The sequence below is a fragment of the Bombyx mandarina genome, chromosome 01, assembly GCF_030267445.1.
Source record: "Bombyx mandarina strain Sakado chromosome 01, ASM3026744v2".
NCBI classification, from domain to species: Eukaryota; Metazoa; Arthropoda; class Insecta; order Lepidoptera; family Bombycidae; genus Bombyx; species Bombyx mandarina.
Window position 1 is genome coordinate 15,927,341 of NC_143208.1, and position 23,343 is coordinate 15,950,683.

Sequence of the window (23,343 nt, forward strand, 5' to 3'; positions counted from 1 at the left end):
GGGGTATGCAATTGAAGAACATGAAAATTATATATTTTGTTACAAAGGTGAAACACTCGGCCAATATGGAGTTGGATTTTTAATAAACAAAAAACACAAGAATAACATTGTCAGTTTTTCAGCGTTCTCAGAACGAGTCGCTCTATTGAAAATAAAATGCAACAACCAACTGCTTTCAATAATACAAGTATATGCACCCACTGAAAAAGCTACAGATGAGGAGATCAACTCGTTCTACACAACTCTACAGATAGCGCATGGTCACACAGGAGAAAGCGTATTCTTAATCGGTGATTTTAATGCAAAAGTTGGCCAACTGAAAACTGAAGACAGTGAAAACTTTGTTATGGGAAAATTCGGTTACGGAAATAGAAATGAAAGAGGAGAAAAACTAATTCAATACGCACTGGAACATAAGCTGTCAATTATGAACTCCTTTTTTAAGGCTCGAAAAAACCGCAAATGGACTTGGCTCTCCCCTTGTGGTAAAGTAAAAAATGAAATTGACTTTATACTGTCAAACCACCCCAAAAGGATTAGAAACATAGAAGTACTACATGGCTTTGGATTCAGATCTGACCATCGCTTAGTTAGAGCTACGTACACGCTAGAACAAGGTAAGAAGAGCAGAATATCATTTAATGCACAACCTAAGCTACTAAGGACAAATGAGGATACATCTTCATACTTAAAAAACCTTGAGATCAATATACGTCAACTGGAAACATGCCAAGAAGAAGATATTCAACCTTTTTACAACAAACTAGCTAACATCATCAACACCAGCCTTGCTTGCAGATCAAAAAATAAAGAACAAAAAATGATTAATAAAATACTTAGCGAGTCTACAAAAACTTTTCTCACAAGACGAACGGAACTGCTAAAAATAAAACAAAAAACGAAAGAAATGAAGGAAGAACTAAGCACACTATTCAAAACTACAAGTAAGGCAATAGATAAAGACTACAAAGAATATAGACATAAAATCATTGAAGATAACCTAAACGAATACAGAAGTACGAAAAAAGCCTATAAGAAATTGAGCACACACAAAAATTGGATTCAGAACTTAAAATCTAAATCAGAAGAAACGAAAACCAGAAATGATATCATGAACTGCGCCACAAACTTCTACAGAGAATTATATTCCGAATCGATTTCTTGTATTACTACAGTCGAAGCAGCAATAGCAAACTCTCAAAACACGAATGAATTGCCACCAGTAGATGAGAAGGAAGTCATAAAACATATTAGCAAACTTAGACCACATAAAAGCCCTGGTCCTGACGGCATACAAAATGAAGCACTGAAAACTGGCGCTATCCTACTAAGTCGGCCACTTATGTATTTATTCAACAAGGTTCTGAACATAGGCCAAGTACCGATCCAATGGAAAAGATCTGATATAATCCTTATATACAAGAAAGGAGACCCTCAAGACATATCTAACTACCGCCCGATTAGTCTTCTTTCAAGTGTATACAAACTGTTCACGTCAATACTACAAAGCCGGCTGAGCCCGCAGATAGATAACTATCAGCCAGTAGAACAAGCAGGGTTTCGTTCTGGATTTTCTACAACGGATCATATACAAGTTTTACAACAAGTAATGGAGAAATACAAGGAATTCAACAAGCCACTTTACATTGCTTTCATTGACTACGCCAAAGCGTTTGATACGATCTCTCATGATGCTATTTGGGAAGCGCTGAATAAATGCTACATAAACGAAAACTATGTAAGAGTACTGAAAGACATTTATGAAGGTAGCGTAAGCCAAGTCAAACTGGAGACGCGAGGTCCTGATATACCGATCCGTAGAGGCGTAAGACAAGGAGACCCTCTCTCACCTAAGCTGTTCATAATGGTACTACAACACGTTTTTGATAATCTTAACTGGCAGGCGGAAGGGATTAGAATTAACAAAGATCGGCTTACACACCTCAGATTCGCAGACGATATTGTCTTATTTTCTGAAACAAGCAAAGGATTGGAAAGAATGATAACAAGTTTAAATGAAGAAAGCGAAAAGGTGGGCCTCAAAATGAACGAAAATAAAACAAAAATAGTTACTAATGATTACATTAACGAAATATACTTGAACGGAAAGCCGCTTGAATATGTGAGCAACTACATATACCTGGGAAAACAACTATCATTCGATGACAATAATGAAGAACTAGAGGTGGAGCGGCGTATCAACATGAGTTGGAAAAAGTTTTGGTCCCTGAAGGAAATCTTGAAAGGGGAATTCCCCCTTTACCTAAAGAAAATTGTGTTGGATACCTGTGTCCTACCTACTCTTACATACGGATGCCAAACGTGGACATTCAGCACCAAAACAAAAAATAAACTAATAACATGTCAAAAAGCAATGGAAAGAAGCGTACTAAAAATAAGAAAAATACAAAAAGTAAAAAGCGAAAAAATTAGACAAAAAACTAAAGTTATAGATGCCTTACAATATGCTTTAAAACAGAAATGGCAGTGGGCAGGACATATAGCAAGACGCACAGACAAAAGATGGACATTACAGACAACTATGTGGAAAGGACCAAGAGGAAAAAGAAGGAGAGGGCGCCCTAGAAAAAGATGGATAGACGATATAAAAGCGATAGCAGGAAGCGATTGGATAAGGAAAGCCATGGACAAAGTGATCTGGAAGAAGCTGGAGGAGGCCTTTACCCGAGAAGGGGTTCCGATCATTGATACAGGAGAAAGCAACGTTAGCGAATAAAAGAAAATTAAAGAAATTCTACCCTAGTATATTTAGATATTAAATCGCATGTAATATATTATCATTATGGATTGGAAATAAACAGGCTTTATTATTATTATTATTATTATTATATTTTATTTTAATATATATTAAAAATTAGTATTAACTAATTTTATTATCTTTTTGTATAAAGCAGATAAGTAAGTCAATTCAACTGGTCTTTACCGCCACTTATTATGAGACATGAAGTTAGTCTCATTTGTGTTGTGACAGCTTTTCTAGTATTCAAACCATAGCTGCAGTACCTACGCCTAATGTGTAAATCCTACCTACCTACGCTACAGTCAGTACCTGTTAAATTGTAACATTAACCCAAATCTGACCTAATCTGAATTTCAAGTTAATGAAGCGCTATTCAAGCTGCAACAGTACATTATATAATATTGTTACTGATAGATTGTATCGAATGACGACGAATTGATCAATTTCAATTTGTCTCACTGACAGATTACATCTGGAAATTGTTCATTATACTCATAGAAGGGTGTAGATTAAAGTTTGTGCTTTTTGAAAATCCTCAAGTACGGTATGCTCGTAGATTGATTACTTACATTATTTTTGTGTAGAAATAAATATTCTATATTTTGAGTAGATACGCATTTCGGTTTTACCTGCTTTCAATTTGAAACTCGGGCCGAAGTGTTTAGTTTTTTTATTTATTACTTAGATGGGTGGACGAGCTCACAGTCCACCTGGTTTTAAGTGGTTACCGGAGCCTATAGACATCTACGACGTAAATGCGCCACCCACCTTGAGATATAAGTCCTAAGGTCTCAAGTATAGTTACAACGGCTGCCCCACCCTTCAAACCGAAACGCATAACTGCTTCACGGCAGAAATAGGCAGGGTGGTGGTGGTGGTACCTACCCGCGCGGACTCACAAGAGGTCCTACCACCAGCAATTATACAAATTAAAGTCTAAAGTCATCTATCTAGTTTTGCCATAAATATTATGATAAGAAGAACGTCCTGTTTTCTCTATTAAATTGCACATTTATTAGTGCAGTCAGCCTTATTTTAGAAATTAAATAACATAATAGTATTTTAAAAGTATAAAGGTCGTTCACAATGATTTCCATTGGCCTTAATAAAGTCTTTGAAATGTTATGGCCAGTTTTACATACAGTTTCCACGTAGGAAAGTTCGCCACTGCCAGTTTTATGGAACGTTTAAGGACTCGAAATTATCGTGGCATTTAGAGCATGTATTTCTAGATGAGATCATTAACCATGTTCGTGCGTATTAAGATTTGTATTAGATGACGGTCTTCAGCTCTGATGAAGTCAGAAACGGTCCTTTCCAGACAACAATCTTGTATGGACGGAGTTTTATGACCGGGTTCTGAATCTCAGAGAAAGTACCGTTCTTCGTATCACGATATAGTTTAGCCGAAGTTTTAATACTTTTTTCACAATTTCACATTACTGGTGGTAGGAAGTCTTGTGAGTCCGCACAAGTAGGTACCACCACACCGCCTATTTTTGCGGTGGAGCAGTTAAAGCGTTTCGGTTTGAAGGGTGGAGCAGTCGTTGTAGCTATATTGAGATCTTAGAACTTATATTTTAAGGTGGGTGGCAGCATCTACCTTGTAGATGTCTATGGGCTCCAGTAATCACATAACATCAGGTGGGCGGTGAGCTCGTCCACCCATCTAAGCAATAAAAAAAATTATATATAGCTCAGTCACTGCTTGATAGCTAAAACTCCATTATACAATCACAGAGGCCGGATATTGCTCTCGTTGTACCTATGCTCTATTAATTGAGGAGCTTCTGTAAAGCTTTGAGCATAGCTCGGTCGTTTCGATTATTAAAATGTTGTATCTATATATTAATACGTGAAGCAAAAACTTTGTATCCCTTTTTACGAAAATTGCGCGGACGGAGGAGTATTAAATTTTCCATACATATAGAGAATATAGAGAAGAAGTGCACAATGCTAATATTTTTTTAAATAATGCATAAAAGATACAATAAATCAATAAAGAAAACATTACACACACTACATACCATGTATTTGACGCACACACGCATGCATACTATTTATTGTCAAACTTTTGTTCTTGACGTTTTTTGTCAAAATGAGATTAAATATTGTTTGTCTTTGTTAATATTTTTATAGTGTAGTCTTGGCGAAATTTGTGATTATAGAAGTATAAAATATAATCATAATAGTGTACAAACTTACAATTCCAATTATTTATAGTCGAATTTCAATAACTGCGGGATATATCTGTGACCTATTATTACGTACCCCCCAAGAAGTTTGTTCTGATTTTAACACCCTTTTTATTTTTAAATTATGGATTAAGGTTAACGACCACTGCGTTCCTTACAAGCTGCAAGTCCTAAGTCATCATTTAAAAAGTGCGACATGTTTGTATATTCATCAATTTATTCAGAATTCTTTCGAACAATGTTTTGTTGTATATTATTTTCTTTTCTGCTTTATCGGCTTTTTAGTACGAATACTGCGAAAATTGTCGGTTTGTTTGTTACAAATAGAATATGTTTTATTTTACCTTCCGATAGTCAGGTACACACACATTTCGACTAATAACAAGCGTATGGAGATTCAAAAAGTGCATACAGTTCCATGTTTTGTATAATGCTATTACAAGAATTCGGATTCTTTTGTGACCTCACTCCATTTTCATATCACAGTATTTAATAAAGAATGACGCAAAAATAAAAATATATAGAATTATTGTTTCAACTACATTCGATCACCCTTTAGCTCAGCTTGAAATCTATTAGCTTGAGTGACAGATAAGCAATCTGTTATCACGAACAATTGACGGGAATTGTTGTTATGGCTCTCACAGATTACGGAGTCCACTCAGTCATATGATAAGTTGAATTATTACAGGAAACGTAAGTTCGTCAATAATGAACACAAAACAGGAAAATCAAACCCTCACTAAATGAATAAATAAATGAAATCAGAAAATATATAGGAAGCGGTTCCGAAGTAACAAAAAAAAAACGAATAATTGTGCCGATTACTGTTATTAAAAGTGGTGAAATGTGTCACTGTATATAATCAAAATAAAAATAAAATTGTTGAGCAGTTTAAGGTGTAAATAATAGACACAATTGTTCGTAAGTTACTTTATTAAGTAGAATGTTTTAAGCAAATGATGTGCACATATCTTGCAGTATTTCCATCATGTTATAGAAAATTCAAAAAAACAGTGATGACTTTCAAAGAATTCTATTCACATGTTTGATTGCATATAATTATTTAGGATGTTGTCCGATTAATAAAATTTATAAAAATTTATATATTAAATAAATTGGTAATATTTGGAGGGCCGTAGTGCAACGAGACGTGCAGACGGCTTGCCGTCTGGGATGCATATGCAGGCGAATGCAAGCGCAGGAGTAGCGTTGCGCGACTGGCGGGAAAGCGGCGAATGGGAGGTAGTGCAGTCTCACTGCAACTTATGCCGTCAGTCGCATCACCTGTCGTTGTCGGTTTCCCTTTAGCAGTCGCGCGTTGAACGAGCTTGGCGTGTCGATAGTGTGTTGTCGGGAGAGGGTGGCATGGGGGGCGCTCACAGAACTTTGCCTAAACCATGGCAGCGAGATCTTGCGCCGGCTCTTGTGTTTGGCGGGAGCGGGTGGCGGAGTAGTTCCCATTGCACCGGCACGTGATCGCGCGTAGTAGTCGCGGCGCCGCCTCCGTCCGTCGCGGCGCGCGGCGCTATCGCCACTGCCGCGGTAGTCCCGCGCCGTTTGGCTCTTGGTTCGCTCACTACGCAGCCTCCGTATCGAGCTACATTTCCCGAATTTATTCTGAAAAGGGTCTTGCCGCAGAGTTCTGAAGGACGATCCTAATCAGATCATGACCAGCGAAGCAATTAACACTGGGCTCCCCATTGCAGCGGTGCCAAGATGCAAGCGCAGCGTGCGCATGCCTGACACTTCAGCAGTTGCACTCTAGGCAACTGTCTCATTTATATATGTATATATGCCGTTATCAATCTCGTTATGGCCTTATGCTCTCGGATTGTTGTTGGCATTTATTGATTATTTATTTATTGATATCTGGTTATTAATTCGCGTGTTAACAAATAAAACAAAAAACGTAATTGATACAATAGAAACAGAATATTGTTGTGTATTTCTAAAGAGTAAAATTCAAGTCGTACTTCGCGTAACAATCTAGTTTCTTATTAAAGTTATTAACCTGCCAGTACACGTGTTTCTCTTAATAGCTCGAGGGGCTTCGTTAAGTCGAACAAGGCGGGTTTCAATTTCGAGCCCGGGGTCCTCAGTCTAAGCTTCCATGAAAGCTTCCATCTAATCCATCAAAGAGCAAACAGCAATTTACCGTTATAGACTAGGTTATATTTCTTTTCTTATTATTAATTAAAAGAAAAAATTCTACGAATATTACATTTGTTAGCTAATTAGAACAGAATAGATGTAATATGTCGCATGTATTAATTACAAAAAGATACGGCGTTGTGTTTCGATATTTTTGTGTGGACGAGAACATTTATCTTTTTTTCTTTTTCTTTTTTTTTTTCTTGGAGTAAGTTTAAGCAGTGTTTCTTACAGATCGTTAATTCAAATTGACTATATTAGAATAATACATATTTTTTATTTACGTTTTCGGATTATTTTGTTTGGAAGTAAATTAAAACATTTTTAGAAGGAGGAAGCGGTAATTTTTATGCAATGGTTTACTTGTAGATTATTAAAAGAACAATCTCTCTTGTCTTTGATAACGGAAGAATTTCTTAAATATTTTACCAAATGAAACATACTCGCAGTACATTTAAAAATATTATGTTTCGAATCTCATTTCTCAATAATGTTATGATCTCCCTTGTCTTGTGTCGCACATTTTATTATTGTCTAGTTCTATAAAAGTCTTAAAATATCCAGTATAGTATTTTTTTTGCGATGCAAGACTAACGTTAACCACGACATCTCGCAAACAACCGTTTCCGACCGCAATTAATTTATTTTACAACGCTTCACATGGCAGCACGTATGCAAGCAGCCACCACAAACTTTCTACGTTCTGTAATTTTGTTCATTGTAAGAAAAACCCTCAGACACAGCCCACTGAGTTTCTCGCCGGATCTTCTCAGTGGGTCGCGTTTCCGATCCGGTGGTAGATTCTGCGGAGCACGGCTCTTGCTAGGGTTCGTGTTAGGAACGTCGTCAGGTTTGAGCCCCGTGAGCTCACCTACTAGTTAAGGTTACGCTGAAATAGCCTCTCAAGGCTCTAAATTAGAAATAACTCTGATTCGTGCTATCAACTACGGTTAGTGTCATAAAGTTATTTCTGTAAACGCGTGTATTGGTTTGTTCTAATAGTCATACGATTATAATTTTTACTAAATTTTTAGTTGGTCCTGACCGTAGAATAATTGTATGTGTAAAATTGGTACTTCTAGTACGTGATTTTAAGAAAACCTTATATTTCGCTGAGTGTTCTTCAAACTTTCTTCAAACCAAAAATGATTCTTCTTCTACAGTCCTAGTTTCTTCTTTTAATTTCAAATAGGAAATCAGAACGAAGAGTGAGCAAAAATATATAATGCAATCCTTAACTGTTTTTAATATACTTAGTTGTACCTATGGTTCACCCACGCTCCGTGAACCTCGCCCTTTATCTGCCATTGACCTTACAAATTTAATAACTGTGTCACAAACGTTTTTATTACGCAGTAACGGAGATGCCCTAATTTTAATCTTGTTGATTCTGGGATTATTTTGGGCACTTTAGACTATTTTCCTATTTTGTCGTACCTCGTATTTCTACTTCATTAATGATGTGCTAATGTCATTTAAGTTGTCTCATAAGTGAGTGATACATTAATATTTATCTAATAGGAAATCCTAACATATAATTAATGCTTACTTTCGTCCCTTCTATAGTTTTTTTTAATGTACATTAATAATGTGTAATGTGTATTTATATGTATCAGTCTAAATTGACAACAACTGAAATTATTGAAAATAATTTAAATTGAAAAAACAAATCCTAGATCGGTACACATCGTTCGTATCCTTTTAGAAAGTATTGGCCAAACACCCCACCAGAATTTAGTGCACCATTTGCATTTCTATGTAAAGATTCTTTTTTGAATACGTTTCGGCCTAGTAATATTTGGTGGAGTTTTACCCGAATCTTGGGACCCTACTTTAGGTACTTACAGCAAATAAAAGTATTGAAATATGTATTACATATTTGATGTTTCTACAAATTATTTAATTTTAAATCTCGAGTAAGGTACTATTGATTTTGATTGAAAAGCAATTTAAAATAAAAGAATAATTACATCGGAGCAAGGAATAGAGTGAACTGACTTAAGGTGAAAGCGGCCCCTCTTGCCCTATGCTGTTCTGCTACACAATAAAAAAGGTATAGTATATGTCGATCCAACTAGAATTTCAAAGTCTGAGATAGATTTTTCCTTGCTGCCGATCATAACTTAACGCTAGAAGCTTTAGACTTTTCTCAGAACAGGTAACATTGCATAAGTTCGCTTTCTTGACACGTGACAGACACCGTGTGGAGCTTAAATTGCAACCCTTGCGAAGGTGCATACCATAACTTTACAAACAGATGTAGTAGAGACGAGCCTGCGCAGGTTAGTTAGGTTAAGAAAATTAGACGCAAAGATATATTCGCTAAAGAAGAATAAGAATTCAAACAGTTCATTTGAACTAAGGTTCATTCGCTTACGTAAAAATGTACATGTTATGTGTCATCCGATAATTGTAATACGAAAACACGTTATTGTTTCCTTTCTCTTGGGAAGGCGATCTTCGATGAGCTGACGTCACAACCAATCCTATTCCGTCTCGGAGCGTCAAAGGTTGTTCAATTTACAGTCCGTCGAGCTGGGCATACGGCCGGATAATTTGATGACCTACTATTTTTATGCAGTTGATTTTTAAATATAACATTAACAAACATCAATCTAAACTAACGCTTTTATTTTATTTTTAACTTCTTTAGCTCTTTTGTTTTGCAATTAAATAAGACTTGCAATATTATACTATGAATCTAAGGTATTTGGAATCAGTTAAAGCGAATTATGCGGTGGCAAGTAAACTTAAGGTTAGCGTTAGAAACCTAAACAACTTGGACCGCACGATGTTAGATTACATGCTCCGAAGCTAGAGCAATCTCCCGAGGGCTTTATTAGCGACAACGTACGAAGTCATCTTCTCCGAGTTTATAGTATTTGGTGAAGTGACAATTACCGTGAACAAATTACCTAAAGTGCATTTACTCCACAAATAGCTCGACTAATGTGAAGATTTTTTTTAATTTTAGTAGGAACAGCTTTTTGTGTAATTTGTATATTGCCTTATAGCAGGCTTATCAAAATCGATCTGAATAACAATTTTAAAGATTTTACAGAATGATGCTATAACATTGAATAAATTTAAATTATTCATGACGTAATACATCAAATTCAGTCAGTTTCAATCAGATACTTATTTATATTTACATTGAATCCTTCTATTGTTTAATTCTGTACATTAAAAATTAAATCTTCGTCGTCGTCTATTTCGACGAGTGATTTAATGTAAGTGTACATAAAAATATCTAAGTAAGAATAAATAAACATTTGTATGAAACAAGATAAGTTACCTGGTTTATTTGCCATCCATTTCAGGAAACAGACCTTCGTCTCGCAATAAATGTTGACTCTATATGAAAAATTCAATGTTCGAAATGCAGAGTGATGTGGGGTCTATTAATAGATAGAATGTTACTTTATTTTGAAAAAGAAAATCAGTTTTTTTTACTTCATTTTCATAAATTGTGAAAATTGTTCAAATTCAGTTATCGACGGAGAAATTCAGTTATGGAAACTAAAATTGATATTGCTTTGCGTAATGACAGCGTGATAGCAAATTTATTAAAAAAAAAAAGTTGTTAGACACGCTACGTGTATTGTCTAAGGTTCCCTTTAAAATTGGAAAAACCGTAATTTGCACCTCTTTTAGGGACCTGAAGGGCATTAAGCTTATGATTAAAATATTAAAAGTTTCCAATGTACGCAGTATTATACCGAATTTCGACCCGAGACTAACATTCTGTATGTCTTAATACGTATATGCGTAATATACAAATGAAATTTAACAAGTATAGCAAAGGTTTAGCGATGAAATACATTTAGGTACGTGAAAAATTATTTGTTTATGGCGTTTCGTTTACTTGGTCACAGCTCTGTGATATTTCATTACCAACAGTACATAGCGAGTATAAACACCGTACTTCATTTCAGGCGCGCCGCATGCGACAAACGGTTTGTGTAGCTTTAGGAAATTGAGCTGCGACCACCGAACTCGTCACGACACAGACTAGTAAAACGAACGTCCATTTCACAGTCGATGATAAAACAAATTCATTTTAACTGAACTTTGTAACGAAAATAAATAAATTCGCGTGTGCACGTCTCTCTGGCGACATTTTAAGTTTTATATTTACTCTAAACTACATATAGACAAACGGTAAATAAGCTTTGTATGAACCGCAACATGTTTTTTTTTTATATTTACTAACAATCACGCCACGTTAACTGGTCCCGTGCTAAGTTCGTAAAGAACTTGTGTTACAGGTACCAGATAACGGAAATAAATGTAAGATTTTTATTATTCACATACATATATACATCCATAACCCTGGAAAAGACATTTTATATTTATCATACAAATATCTTCCCTTGGCGGGATTCGAACCCGCGACCCCCTTGTGTAGTGACCATGTCACTTACCACTACACCAGACGGCCGTTAAATTGAGAGAAATAATTGAAATGAGATTTAATAAAGTTAGAACAACGAGCCTCACGGGTCGATAGATCCATCATTTTTTTAAGTTTATAGAGTCTATGCTAATATTTGTAATCAGAGATCTATCGGACAGTGTTCAATAAGCCACTGAGCTTAGAGCTAAAACCGTGCAGTTTACAGAGGATTTGGATTACATTAGGATTTGTTCAAATGAGACGATCGTAATGTAACGCACGCACACATAAAGTTGTGTAACAAATCAAGATACTGAATTTTTTGTTTATTAAATTTACATTGGATTTCACTGAGTTTTCATTCGGCTGTGGCTTTTGTGGCTTTCATCGGAACATGTACAGAGCGGTTCTCCGAGTGTATACCAGCGTATAACGATCGCCAACCAGCATTTACTGGTAGTGAACCCACACGGGTAGGTACCACCATTTTGTCTATTACTACCGCGAAGATCAAAGAGCTCCAAATCAAACAAAGACTTTCGTCGATTGTGCAATTGCGAATCCTTAATATGTTTAGTGGTTCAAGGAAGAGTAGACGGTCAACGCTCTCGCGGCCGATCATCCACAAGGTGGACAGACTTGGTTAAGTTATCTACGAAGTGTTCTCTTACTGAGTGTACACGTACCGCCACAAATAGAGAAAGATGGAGAAGTCTCTCAAAAGCCGCAACCAAACATTAAGACTTACGTAACCACGACCACTCCGCCAGGAGTGAACGACTGAGAAGAAGAACCGCGAAGATTTCCGGATTGATGGATTAGACAACCGTTTTATAATAAAATTGAGATTTTGACCTCTTATCTTAATATGTGTTGTGATGTCGACGGGCTGGTAATCACATTACACTATGTAGACCATGGGCTCGTCCACACATTTACTTATTTATGAATTAAAAACCTGTTCTTATCTCTAAAGCTATTAAATAATTGCGAGTTTGCTATTACTACATAATGTTCACATCAATATTTAGAAAACTTAGACCTACCTCAGGATCGAACTAAGAAACTGTGACACGACTAATCTAATTACAATTTTCCATATTCGTTCACGGACTAGCAGCTCTCTAATCAATTTTAATGTGTAAATACAAAGTTTAAATGGATTTTTTTAAATTAAGTGACACTAAAAACAGTTTATTAGATTAATTTCTGATATTATTTTCACAAATATTACACATGTATCGGTTATTTGTACTGTATATACTATTTTATTCATAATAAGAATCAAAATAATTGATTTACTTCTCAAGCTCAGCACTCTAGTTAAATTCGGTTCAACTGACATCAAACGACATATTGCTGGAGGATCGCCGCCCACGGCAAAAGCAATTAGTCCATCAACGTACTAAGTCAAAGTACCAAACAGACAGGTAATTCAAACTTGTCAGCAAAGGCTCTTCGTATAGGAAACATGTTTGTACCAAATATCGTATCACAAACCTATGCTTGCTTTTAATTACTACTATTAAATTAAATTATTAACCTAAATAAAACTACATTTACGCTTTAGTTCTGCGTGTATTATTTTCATTGTGTTGTATTGTTTTATTGCCGACGTTTCAAATCCTTTACAGTTTTGTGAACACCAAAGCAAATATGAAACCTTTCTATTTTAAAAGTCACATAGATAACGAAAGATATATAGGGTCGATATTAAGGATTTCATTTACTAACAACATTAATAGAAGTACGACAAATATGACGTTGCTTGGTTGTGCCGTAATGTGGAACTGGTGGTTGGAATCATTTTTACATGTCTTTAAGCTCACGCGCATTTTAATATTTTCCAAACATGCATACTTCACGATTAATTATTTGAAATGCGCACGTAAATTATCATATAGGTTTGTCTTTTATTTAAGTATTCATTTACTAAATTAGCGTACATATTTTCATTTAAATACGGTGATAGGGCGTCTTATGTATCAGCAAGCATAGATGCCACCACCCTTCCTATTTCTGCCGTGAAGCAGTAATGCGTTTCGGTTTGAAGGGCGGAACAACCGTTGTACTGTTAAAACCGATACCTTAGAAGTCATGTCTCAAGTTTGGTGGTGGAATTTACGTTGTAGATGTCTATGGCCTCCGGCAACCACTTAGCACCAGATGGATCGTGAGTTTTTCCCTCTTCTAAGCTATAAATTAATAAAGAAACACAGTGCAATAAGTGAAATCCAAAGAAAAAGTTGTTTAAATAAATCCAAGTCTTTGATTGCTCCGACCTTCGTTTCATAATCCGATTAGAGTCGGGATGAAACGGCGGGAACGTTAATTTAAAAATTTTCGTTTTATTTATTTTTATTTACCGTATAATTGCTACGGTTAAAATATATTATACCGATGCTGGTACGTAATCAAGGACTCCGATTAGGGCTGATAAAGAATTTTCCACGCGCATCAGGCCAACGTCGTAGATTTTTCATTACAAGCTGTTTTGTCACAAAATTCTTTGTCGGTGCGTGGTGTTTTTCGGGTTTTTATTTTATTTTATTTTATTGCCACTATAACAAGGGCACAGCCAAGCCGCTACCTACTGTGGGGTAATAATAAGTACTCTTAAAGTACCGTTTACATTTATTATAGTTTCCTTATACTTAAGTACTTCGACATTTCATCCACCTCTATTATAAAATCTGAACAAAATTTGTGCATAGGTAATAGTGCAGCCGTAAATCAGGTATAAAAAATACACAGTGCGATGGTATGATCGATGGTCGCAGTAAATATGCACAGCGAGATTATAATATGGAGCATTAGCCGTTACTGATCTTAACCAATAACGTATTGAATAATTAGAGATAATTAAACTAACGCTCGAACCTTCAATTATTTGATTATTTTTACACTTTTAAGTTCATAGGTTTTCGTTGATTGTTTAAGTTTCATCTCTGTGTTGCACTATATCATTTTGTTGCTATACAAATTAACATCAAATTAATGAAGCTTTCAAAGTAGATTGTATATTCTGCTAGTTCTTGTTTAGTTGTTCTAGATTGTATATTCTTCTCGAACTATAATTCTGACGATCAACTTTATTAGTTTAATTTCAAAGTTGACAGCCCTACTTGGAATGCCTCCAGGGCGGACAGCGTGGAAGCGCTAATGAAATGTCAGCCATTTTCCAATTTCGCTTCGTACTTATATATATTTTGTTACCTTCTGACACACCGTGAACCGAATAGTTTTTGCGTTCGTAAAACTAAAATTTATATTAAATACCCTAGTAAGAATACATGTTCTTTTGATCAGACACGCCCTAAGAAAAATATTCTTACAGCTTGTTTTAGAACTATTTTTTTTACATCAAGAAGAACTTTAAATACTTGAATTATGTTTCAGGAAACCAGAGTCAGCAACCCATTAAACAGGTTTAGCGGTTGTATGGTTTTCAATAAACGTGCCGTGGTACCGCTCACGCAGAAAAGGGTTCAAACGAGTTGTTAGTTTAATTACTAATTTAATTAACTTTTCTCTTGTTTACGATCAAAACGGTACGTTTTGTGGTGAAACGTTCAATGTTTGTTCTTTTTTTTTTATTGCTTAGGTGGGTGGACGAGCTCACAGCCCACCTGGTGTTAAGTGGTTACTGGAGCCCATAGACCCTCCAACGTAACTGCGCCACCCACCTTGAGATATAAGGTCTCAGTATAGTTACATCGGCTACCCCGCCCTTCAAACCGAAACGCATTACTGCTTCACGGCAGAAATAGGCAGGGTGGTGGTATCTACCCGTGCGGACTCCCAAGAGGTCCTACCTCTAGTGAATTACGTAAGACTGTCGGTTGATAAGAATCCGAGGTTTAATTTGGGTGTATTTAAAGGTTCAATTATTAGCGAACGCAGCCATACCCATAATCAGTTTACCCTTGTGATGGATGAATGATGAAGCTATTCCAAGCATTTCATTTTTCACTGATACGTACATAGTCGTTTATTTGTTGTTGATAATTTGCATGCATTTATGCATTTATTCATTCATATTTATTCATTGCATTTATTTTGCATGCACAAAGCACTAGTTAATTCACAAAGGACATAGTAAATTGTAAAAATATGGTCAAAGGTTGCCTAAAATTTTGTATTTATAAACTTCAGTTGCATTGAATAGATATTGGTACAACTGGATACAAAGTGGTAGTAGAATGAGCCACTCTAAAGTTACTGCGAAAATACGTTTGAAGTTTGAATAAATACCTACATTTATTTCATTCAATTTCATTGTCTTCAAACGAATGCGAAACAAAGTAGGTACTTGAGAATTAAATGGAAGTGATTGTTGCATTGGAATAATATTCCTCTCTTCGGGATAGGAAGGCTGGATGCTTCGCGCATTTAAGGCACTTACCTTATCGGAATCCGTGGTATTACCACTGCCGAAAGACGCGAGCGAGTTTCTGTCGAGATTTTCCGTCGTTTCGTCTAGTACGGTGTCTTCGAAATCCCTAAAACAATCAATAGTTTTTAAGTGCTCTTAACAAAATAGTTTGAATGCTGGAAAAAACCCATGCTTTAGTTACGTTCGTTTTTACACACAGATTTATTTTTTTGTGGTAAAGAAGAAAAACGTTTATTTGTCAAATTATGTTAAGCATTAAGAAATAATTACCTGCTAGATCGTTGAGAGCTTGTAGGGCGAACCCGTGCAGGGCTCCTGGGAGGCAGGGCACAGCTGAAATAAGTTTCCTAAAACAACGACAAAAAAACAAAAACGTTACATACATTTTTCAGTTATTTATTTTAGTACTAACAATACTAATTAAATTACTAGATCGATCAAATTAGAATCATACTACATTCTGAATAGCTCGTTCGTAAATACTCTGAACACGTTTTACGTCATGTGCAAAAGTCGTCTATGTAACGTCGCAGCGATAAAGGCAAATGACTAAGAACTAGTCGAGGACAAAAACCGCTGCACAAAAACAATATATTCCAAATAAATTATTAGTGCCACAATAACGTAAAAGCGAGGTTTGTGTAAACAAAAATATTGTTGCTTATAAAGTTTTGTTCCTTTCAAATCTTATTCGAACAACCGAACCCCTGGAGACTCATTAATCAAAGCTATATGACTCCATTTTTCAATATATGATTTAGAAAGTTCAATACATCTTCGCGTTGTACAATTCTGTTGCAGAAGATTAGTTGGTATGATTCGTTTTATGTTTTATTGTATAGTCTGATATTGCATCTCCCTATACAAATCGATGTCACAGTTTAGAAAAACATTCGACAAAGTATTTGGATACTAGATAGAGCAAAATTGTTATGTTAAAAACAGAAACGAAAGATTTAGTACAGATCCCAAAGTGGATTAGTTACTTTATTTCTTGGTTTTCGAGATAGGTGAGTATACGGTTAGCAATGCTCGCAAAATGCAAATTAGCCAATGGCTCGCTGTCTATAATCCAAACTTGCACACAAAATTAATTTCAAGTATTTTTATGAAACATAATATACCATTAGATTCATTAAAATACGTTTATATAGCAACATTAATTTCAGGTTTGACAATACAAGAAATATATTTTACCTGTATAACCTCCCTGAGACTCCGTACCCAAGTTTGTTTCACTTCAAGTGAGGGTGCCTTGAGTACGATGCGACAGTCGCTGGCCATTGGCTCGCGGCCAGTCCACACCGAGAACTTGCATTCGTCTCCTTCGATGTGTTCTGTCACCCCAAGTTCTGATGTCTGAAATAATAATTCGTATTGTATTTTTTAAAGTAGCATACTCTACCAGTTAAAAGATAGTAACCGTTGGATTTAAATACGGTCATCGATTATTTTCGGCATTAAAATTATTAACTTTGTATAAGACCATATATTTTAGTTTTGAATCATTTTAATTGAGGTGTGCAAATGACCAGAATGGTGGAGCATACCTGTGCGAGCTCAAAATAACTACACAGAGTTTATAAATCTTATGCTTAAGCATATATATAATTTTAAATTTCCGAATTTGTGGGTACTAAGAAAAAACCAGCTCATTGTTTAAACAAAATGCTTACTAACCATAAATTTAGTCTTGTAAATGTATTTAGCTTTTCCGTGCGAATCCTTCACTTCTTTCGCCAAAAGCAGATGCAAGTCGAAAAGGAAGACTCTCCTCTCGCGTCCCTTTTTGATGATCTGACGAAGGTCCCACACGTGGAAGGAGTCCTGGAGGACGACCTCGCCGAGGCTGTCGGTCGGGACGTCACACCCCTCGAGCAGAGAGAGGTGCATCGCATCATTGGCCTTCTTTGGCACTGAGAGCATAACTTCCAAGCCGTCCTGTACAAACAAACACATCAAATTTAATTACGTATTTCTCATAAATTTGTCCTCCTTGTAACCTTTATTCCATTAGATGAACTTTCGTTTTTTTCTTTTCTTTATTCGTTGTTTAAAGGCGCTAAAGAGTCCACTTGGTCTAAACTGAATACAGCAATTAATGGCCGTCATAGACATCACAACGTGAATCTCGCCACCAACCCCGAATCACGAGACCGAAGTCTCCTTAAGGGATTACCCTCACGGATGTCCCACAATTTACACTGGAAAAAAGTTTGCTTCGCAGTATCAATAGGGCTTAAAATACGCCCTACCACCGTTCAATGAATTACATACTGTACTATATTTCCGCTTTGCGGACATTGCGAGGTACGAAGGTGGGCCTTTGTTTGGCAAATCAGGACAGAATAATTAAGGTTAAGTTAGAAATAATGTGAAAATAGTACTATTAAATACAGTCGTGTAATAATAACTGAAAGAAGTTGCATCTTCAGATAAAAATCTGGGTAGACTATCATCGTGTAAGATGTTATTCACATCTGGCGTCGGTTTTTTTTAAATATTTTATTACTTGATGACGTTTAAAGTTTCTATTTAATTTTAAAGAGTTGCTCAACATAAATCACTAAGTATGTTTTTACTTCATTGAGTTCTGAATTGTATTTTATTTAATAAACATGTATATTTTCGACTATTGTATCGTCGTGTGTCGTCAAATACCTAGTTATGTCTATTTTTCAATGTATCAAAATCGTCGACGAAGTCTGAGCCATGTACACAATAGCATAAAATTAGGTGGGGCGTAAATGTTCTGTTCTGTTTAAGCTAATAAATATCAATACGGATTGCAATTCAGTCTATACACTATAGACATGAAGTTACAACAGTGTACGTGCGGTTAAGTTTAATATATGTAAGTTTTTATGCGGGTCGATTTATAAATCTTACGCGATATAAACTTACTAATTCAACGTTTTAAAAAGTAAAAGTTTTTACTTTTAACCAATTTAATATTCGAGTCGTTAATTTGATTCTTTTTTTTATACGAGTATGATTAAGTAGTGTTTTGTCATTTATGTTCCAAATTATCGCATTATTTTGTTTTCGGGGTATGTTAACATTGTGAAATGAGCTACCATAGCGAAAAACTAAGGCGTACAAACGTAAAGCATATTTACGACTTATAGAAAACTTGAAAAAGTTAAATTATATTGCGAAAGGACAGTAAAATACATACATTATATTTGTAGGTGTCGTGCTTAAACAACGGTTCGATGCGATTGCTCCTCGGATTAGTGAAATACTTCAACATGATACAGATTAAAAACTCAACACCTGAGCTGAACATTACATTTTAATTTTGAATTATAAAACGAATATGAAAAAACAGTTTAATTAATCACTCGCGTACACTGAACGGCGACACGAAACACTGTGTCACTGTAAATTACGACAAGTGAGTCACAAGGAAAATATTGAACACGAAATCTATTGTTAATTACTACAAAACGAACTGGCCTGTTTAATCTCGGTCGGATCCAGGAGCGACGTGTATTTAAGTCGAAACAAATACGAACAAGTGTAGATAGATACACGGTAATGGACTAAAGCCCATTACGTTAACATCATTAGCGACGATAATAATAACGTCTACTTTTGGTACATTGAGTACGTGGTTTAGTGTTTAGCGCAACGCCTGTATTTCATCATTGAAATTCGGGTACAACAAAATGAACACAAATTTTGAAATCATGTCAACGAATTAACGAAATATCGATAATTTAAGCGAATATTGTTATCTAATCGGCAAGCAGCGGCTTGGCTCTGACCCTGGCATTGCTGACGTCCATGAGAAACGGTATCCACTCACCACTCAGGTGGGCCGTATGCTCGTCTGCCTATACGAGCAATTTAAAAAAATTCATAGTAATCGAATGAAAACATTGATGAACACAAAAAAAATGTTTTAAGGAGATATAAAAATAGTAATAGTTAATACGTAAAACAGATTAACATATCGTTTAAATATTAGTCGTTAACGCAACAAATAGATAACAAAATGTCATTAATATTTTTTTCAATTTCGTTAATTAAAGTTCTATCGAAAAAAGAAACATTGAGGAAAACCACATACACGAAACAGTTTTTATTTGTTTTGTTTCAATTGTCTTATTAATAGTAAGACTAGAGTCAAATTCACATCACTTACGTTTCAAACTGTTTATGTTGCAATTCGGGTCACTTTACAATAACGTGAGTAAAATTAGAAAGTTATCACTAGGCAATAAACATGCGTTATCAGTCAGACATTCCAACTAATTAATTTTAGCTAAGCATTAGATAAAACGTTTAGTATGTACAAATTATAATTTTAATGCAAGTAGTATGATTGTGCACACTAGCTTTCAATTGTTAATTTTCATTCTTAATAAAGGTCATGTTTAGAAAACTTGCCGTAACAATCTTAATGATCACAAACAACGAATGGACTGAAAGACTTGAAAGTCTAAAAAACAACACATTTTATCTTATCGCGTTTCGTATAATCTTAGGCGTAAGTCATGTTCTTGTGATAACTTATTAGGACGACATCGTGCATCCTTTGCCGGCGAATAATGAATGAAGGATTAGTGTTTGGGGTTCTGGTTCGATTATATTGAGATCTTCTAACAAAAGACTGTATGTGGGGATTTGTTTATCGGGAAAATTAAAAAAGGGATAATTTAAAAAAACTTAATTTTAGTACTGGCAAGTATCAGATTGTACACATATTATATTGGTTGTATTTAGTAGATTTTAAATATGTAATAATGAAACACTGTTCTTCGGTAAGCGTACGACTTGAAAACGGCGCGATTAAATATTATTATATATTATATCATTTAATATATAGTCTACAGTAGTCTAATTAGCTGTGTACGAAAATAAAGCTTGGAAATTTTTCCAGAATAATAACTTTTTTACAAAACAAGCACAAGCAAGATTTATTGAAATTTAAACAGAACGGCTTTTGCGTAATAGAACAAGTATAAACTAAAAACTAACGCCAAGTGGTACAATCGCCAGCCATAATCAGATACAAAGAAAAATTTTTTTTTTTTTTTTTCATTTATGTAATGATGCTTCTAAATCTAATAATGATTCACATAAACAGGATCAGATTATTTCGTAATACTAATAAATACTAAGGTAAATAATTAATTAAAAGGCTATCCAGTGCAGAGAACCACTACATATTGTAAATATTCCTACTATATACTTCAAGGATAGGGTAACCGAGGAGGAGACATATTATTATGATTTTGTTTCTTTCCTCATTATAACGGTCGAGATTTGACTAATACCACAAATACGCTGAATAACTTTTTGTTGGGCAATCAAAGTTATTGCTGCATTAAAATCGAATAGCGATAAATAATACAAGAAACTCAAAATTTAATTTAACCATATTATCAAACTTCAAATTTATATTACATCTTCGTAAATTTAACTAAAAGAAAGAAAATAATATTCACCTTTATCTCTCCTTGTCCTTCAGCGCAGCATGCCTGAAGATCCTTCAGCAGCAGTTGATACTTGGTAATCCTTTGAACCGGTTTGATCAAATAAGCGGCGAGTGGATGCTCGAGTTTTTTCTTTCTTTGCACCCTAAATGAACAAATTGAATCTATTAATTACTGTGATTTTGTGATATATAGATAACTAGCTGATCCGTCGAACTTTGTTCCGCCTCAGAGGCAATACTTTTGATCTTATCCAGGTCAATTTTTTATTTAGATAATTAATGTACATTAAAAAAAGTAAGTATTTTAGATTCTTTATTGACCAAAAAAGTAAGTATTTTAGATTCTTTATTGACCATGTATTTTAGTACATGAGTTCCCTGTTTAGTGAAGCACCTTGTGATAGACGACATTTTAGTTTTATTATCAGGTGCAAGAACAAATAACGCAGATGGTCTTTCGACCCGTGAACATGCCACATATAATTGACCATGGGAGAAACATGGATATTCTAGATTCAGACCAAAAAATTTTAAGGATTGGCCTTGTGATTTGTTTATGGTCATAGCGATTGCAAGACGGATAAAGTTCTATATTGTTCTCCTGGTTTTAAGCTACCTCCCCACCAATTTTCAGCCAAATCAGTTCAGCCGTTCTTGAATTATAAATAGTGTAACTAACACGACTTTCTTTTATATATATAGAAGATGAAAAACTATTTTTAACGTCCCGTTTATATAATATCTTGTGACAGACAAACAGAAATGAGTCAAAAATTATAAAAATCAACCATCTTTTGACTTTCGATTACTGGTGCATTAATGGAACGGCCATATATGGATAACATAGCTAATTTAATATTTTTAAGCACACATTCTAGTACAAATTAAGTAATAAACACAACATTAAATCAGCAACGTTTTTATGTAGCAGTATTTATGGCCAGACTAGTTATATTAGTATGTAAGTATGTATATTGGTATATAAATCAAATAGTTATTTCAAATGATATATAAACGATATACATCTATTTATTGCATGTATATATTTTCTATAATAGCGTATTGTCAATTTGTATGCAAGTTAGTAAGTTGTGCAAGTATGTTGTGTCAAGAATTTCTCTAAATTAAAACGGTTGTCTGAAAGAGATCGCTTTTAGCTTTAGCGATAAGACCGCCTATTGTAGAAATCTATATGCCTTTTGACTGTTTTTGAATGTATATTGTGTTTTGGTGTGCAATAAAGTATATTCTCTCTCTCTCTCTCTCTCTCTCAAGTTTTATAATACTTGTGATTGTATTTAAAGTGTTAGAACGTGCCTCTCAAAGTAATCGCCGGCGTGTTGGACGACAGCCGCATTGCTGTCTGGCTTGTTGCGACAGTACGACACGTACATGTCGAACTCGCGCGCCCAAGTCACGAAGCAGTGGCCGACATCTTCCGGCATCGTCTCGTATTTGTCCAATTCTCTGAGGAAAACGCGCTCGTGGAAACGATGAATCTCTTCTATGTTACCAAATATCAAGTCCTCCTGAAACAAAATTTACATTACATTTTTTTTAACATGTTAAAGTTGACTAAAATAACTGTAGTTAATCGATTCAAAGTGATTAAATAAACGTATGTACGCGTTTGTTGCTCGAATATTGGGCGATCAAGTTTACATAGTGACAAGACCTCAAAGATCAGAAGGATTTTGGGAAATATACATAAAAACCACAACCACATTATGGAAAATGACATTGAGGAGTCCAAAATATTTTAAATTATGAACGAATTAGCGACCCATCAATAATAAATTACAGTTTCCGACTGTAATTTATTATTGATTTCTCCACAATTTAATGGATGTTATTATACATATAAACCTTCCTCTTCAATCATTCTATCTATTAAAAAAAACCGCATCAAAATCCGCTTAAAATGCTTAGTTTCAAAGATTTCATACATAGGGACAGAAAAAGCGACTTTGTTTTAAACTATGTAGTGATTAAGAG

At 35.1% G+C, this 23,343-nt stretch overlaps 1 protein-coding gene across 8 annotated transcripts in view; it reads right to left on the reverse strand.

The window, feature by feature from the left end:
* Nucleotides 1-23,343, reverse strand: part of trio (trio Rho guanine nucleotide exchange factor) — a 166,194-nt gene that overhangs the window by 101,644 nt on the left and 41,207 nt on the right. For all 8 annotated transcript variants that reach the window (XM_089735254.1, XM_028187433.2, XM_028187431.2 and 5 more), the window contains exons 24-29: nt 22,666-22,877; nt 21,359-21,491; nt 17,583-17,843; nt 17,100-17,261; nt 16,173-16,249; nt 15,912-16,008 (exon numbers count right to left, since the gene is read on the reverse strand). In XM_089735254.1, the coding sequence (XP_089591380.1) occupies nt 15,912-16,008; nt 16,173-16,249; nt 17,100-17,261; nt 17,583-17,843; nt 21,359-21,491; nt 22,666-22,877 (942 nt within the window). The remainder of the gene's footprint in view (nt 1-15,911; nt 16,009-16,172; nt 16,250-17,099; nt 17,262-17,582; nt 17,844-21,358; nt 21,492-22,665; nt 22,878-23,343) is intronic.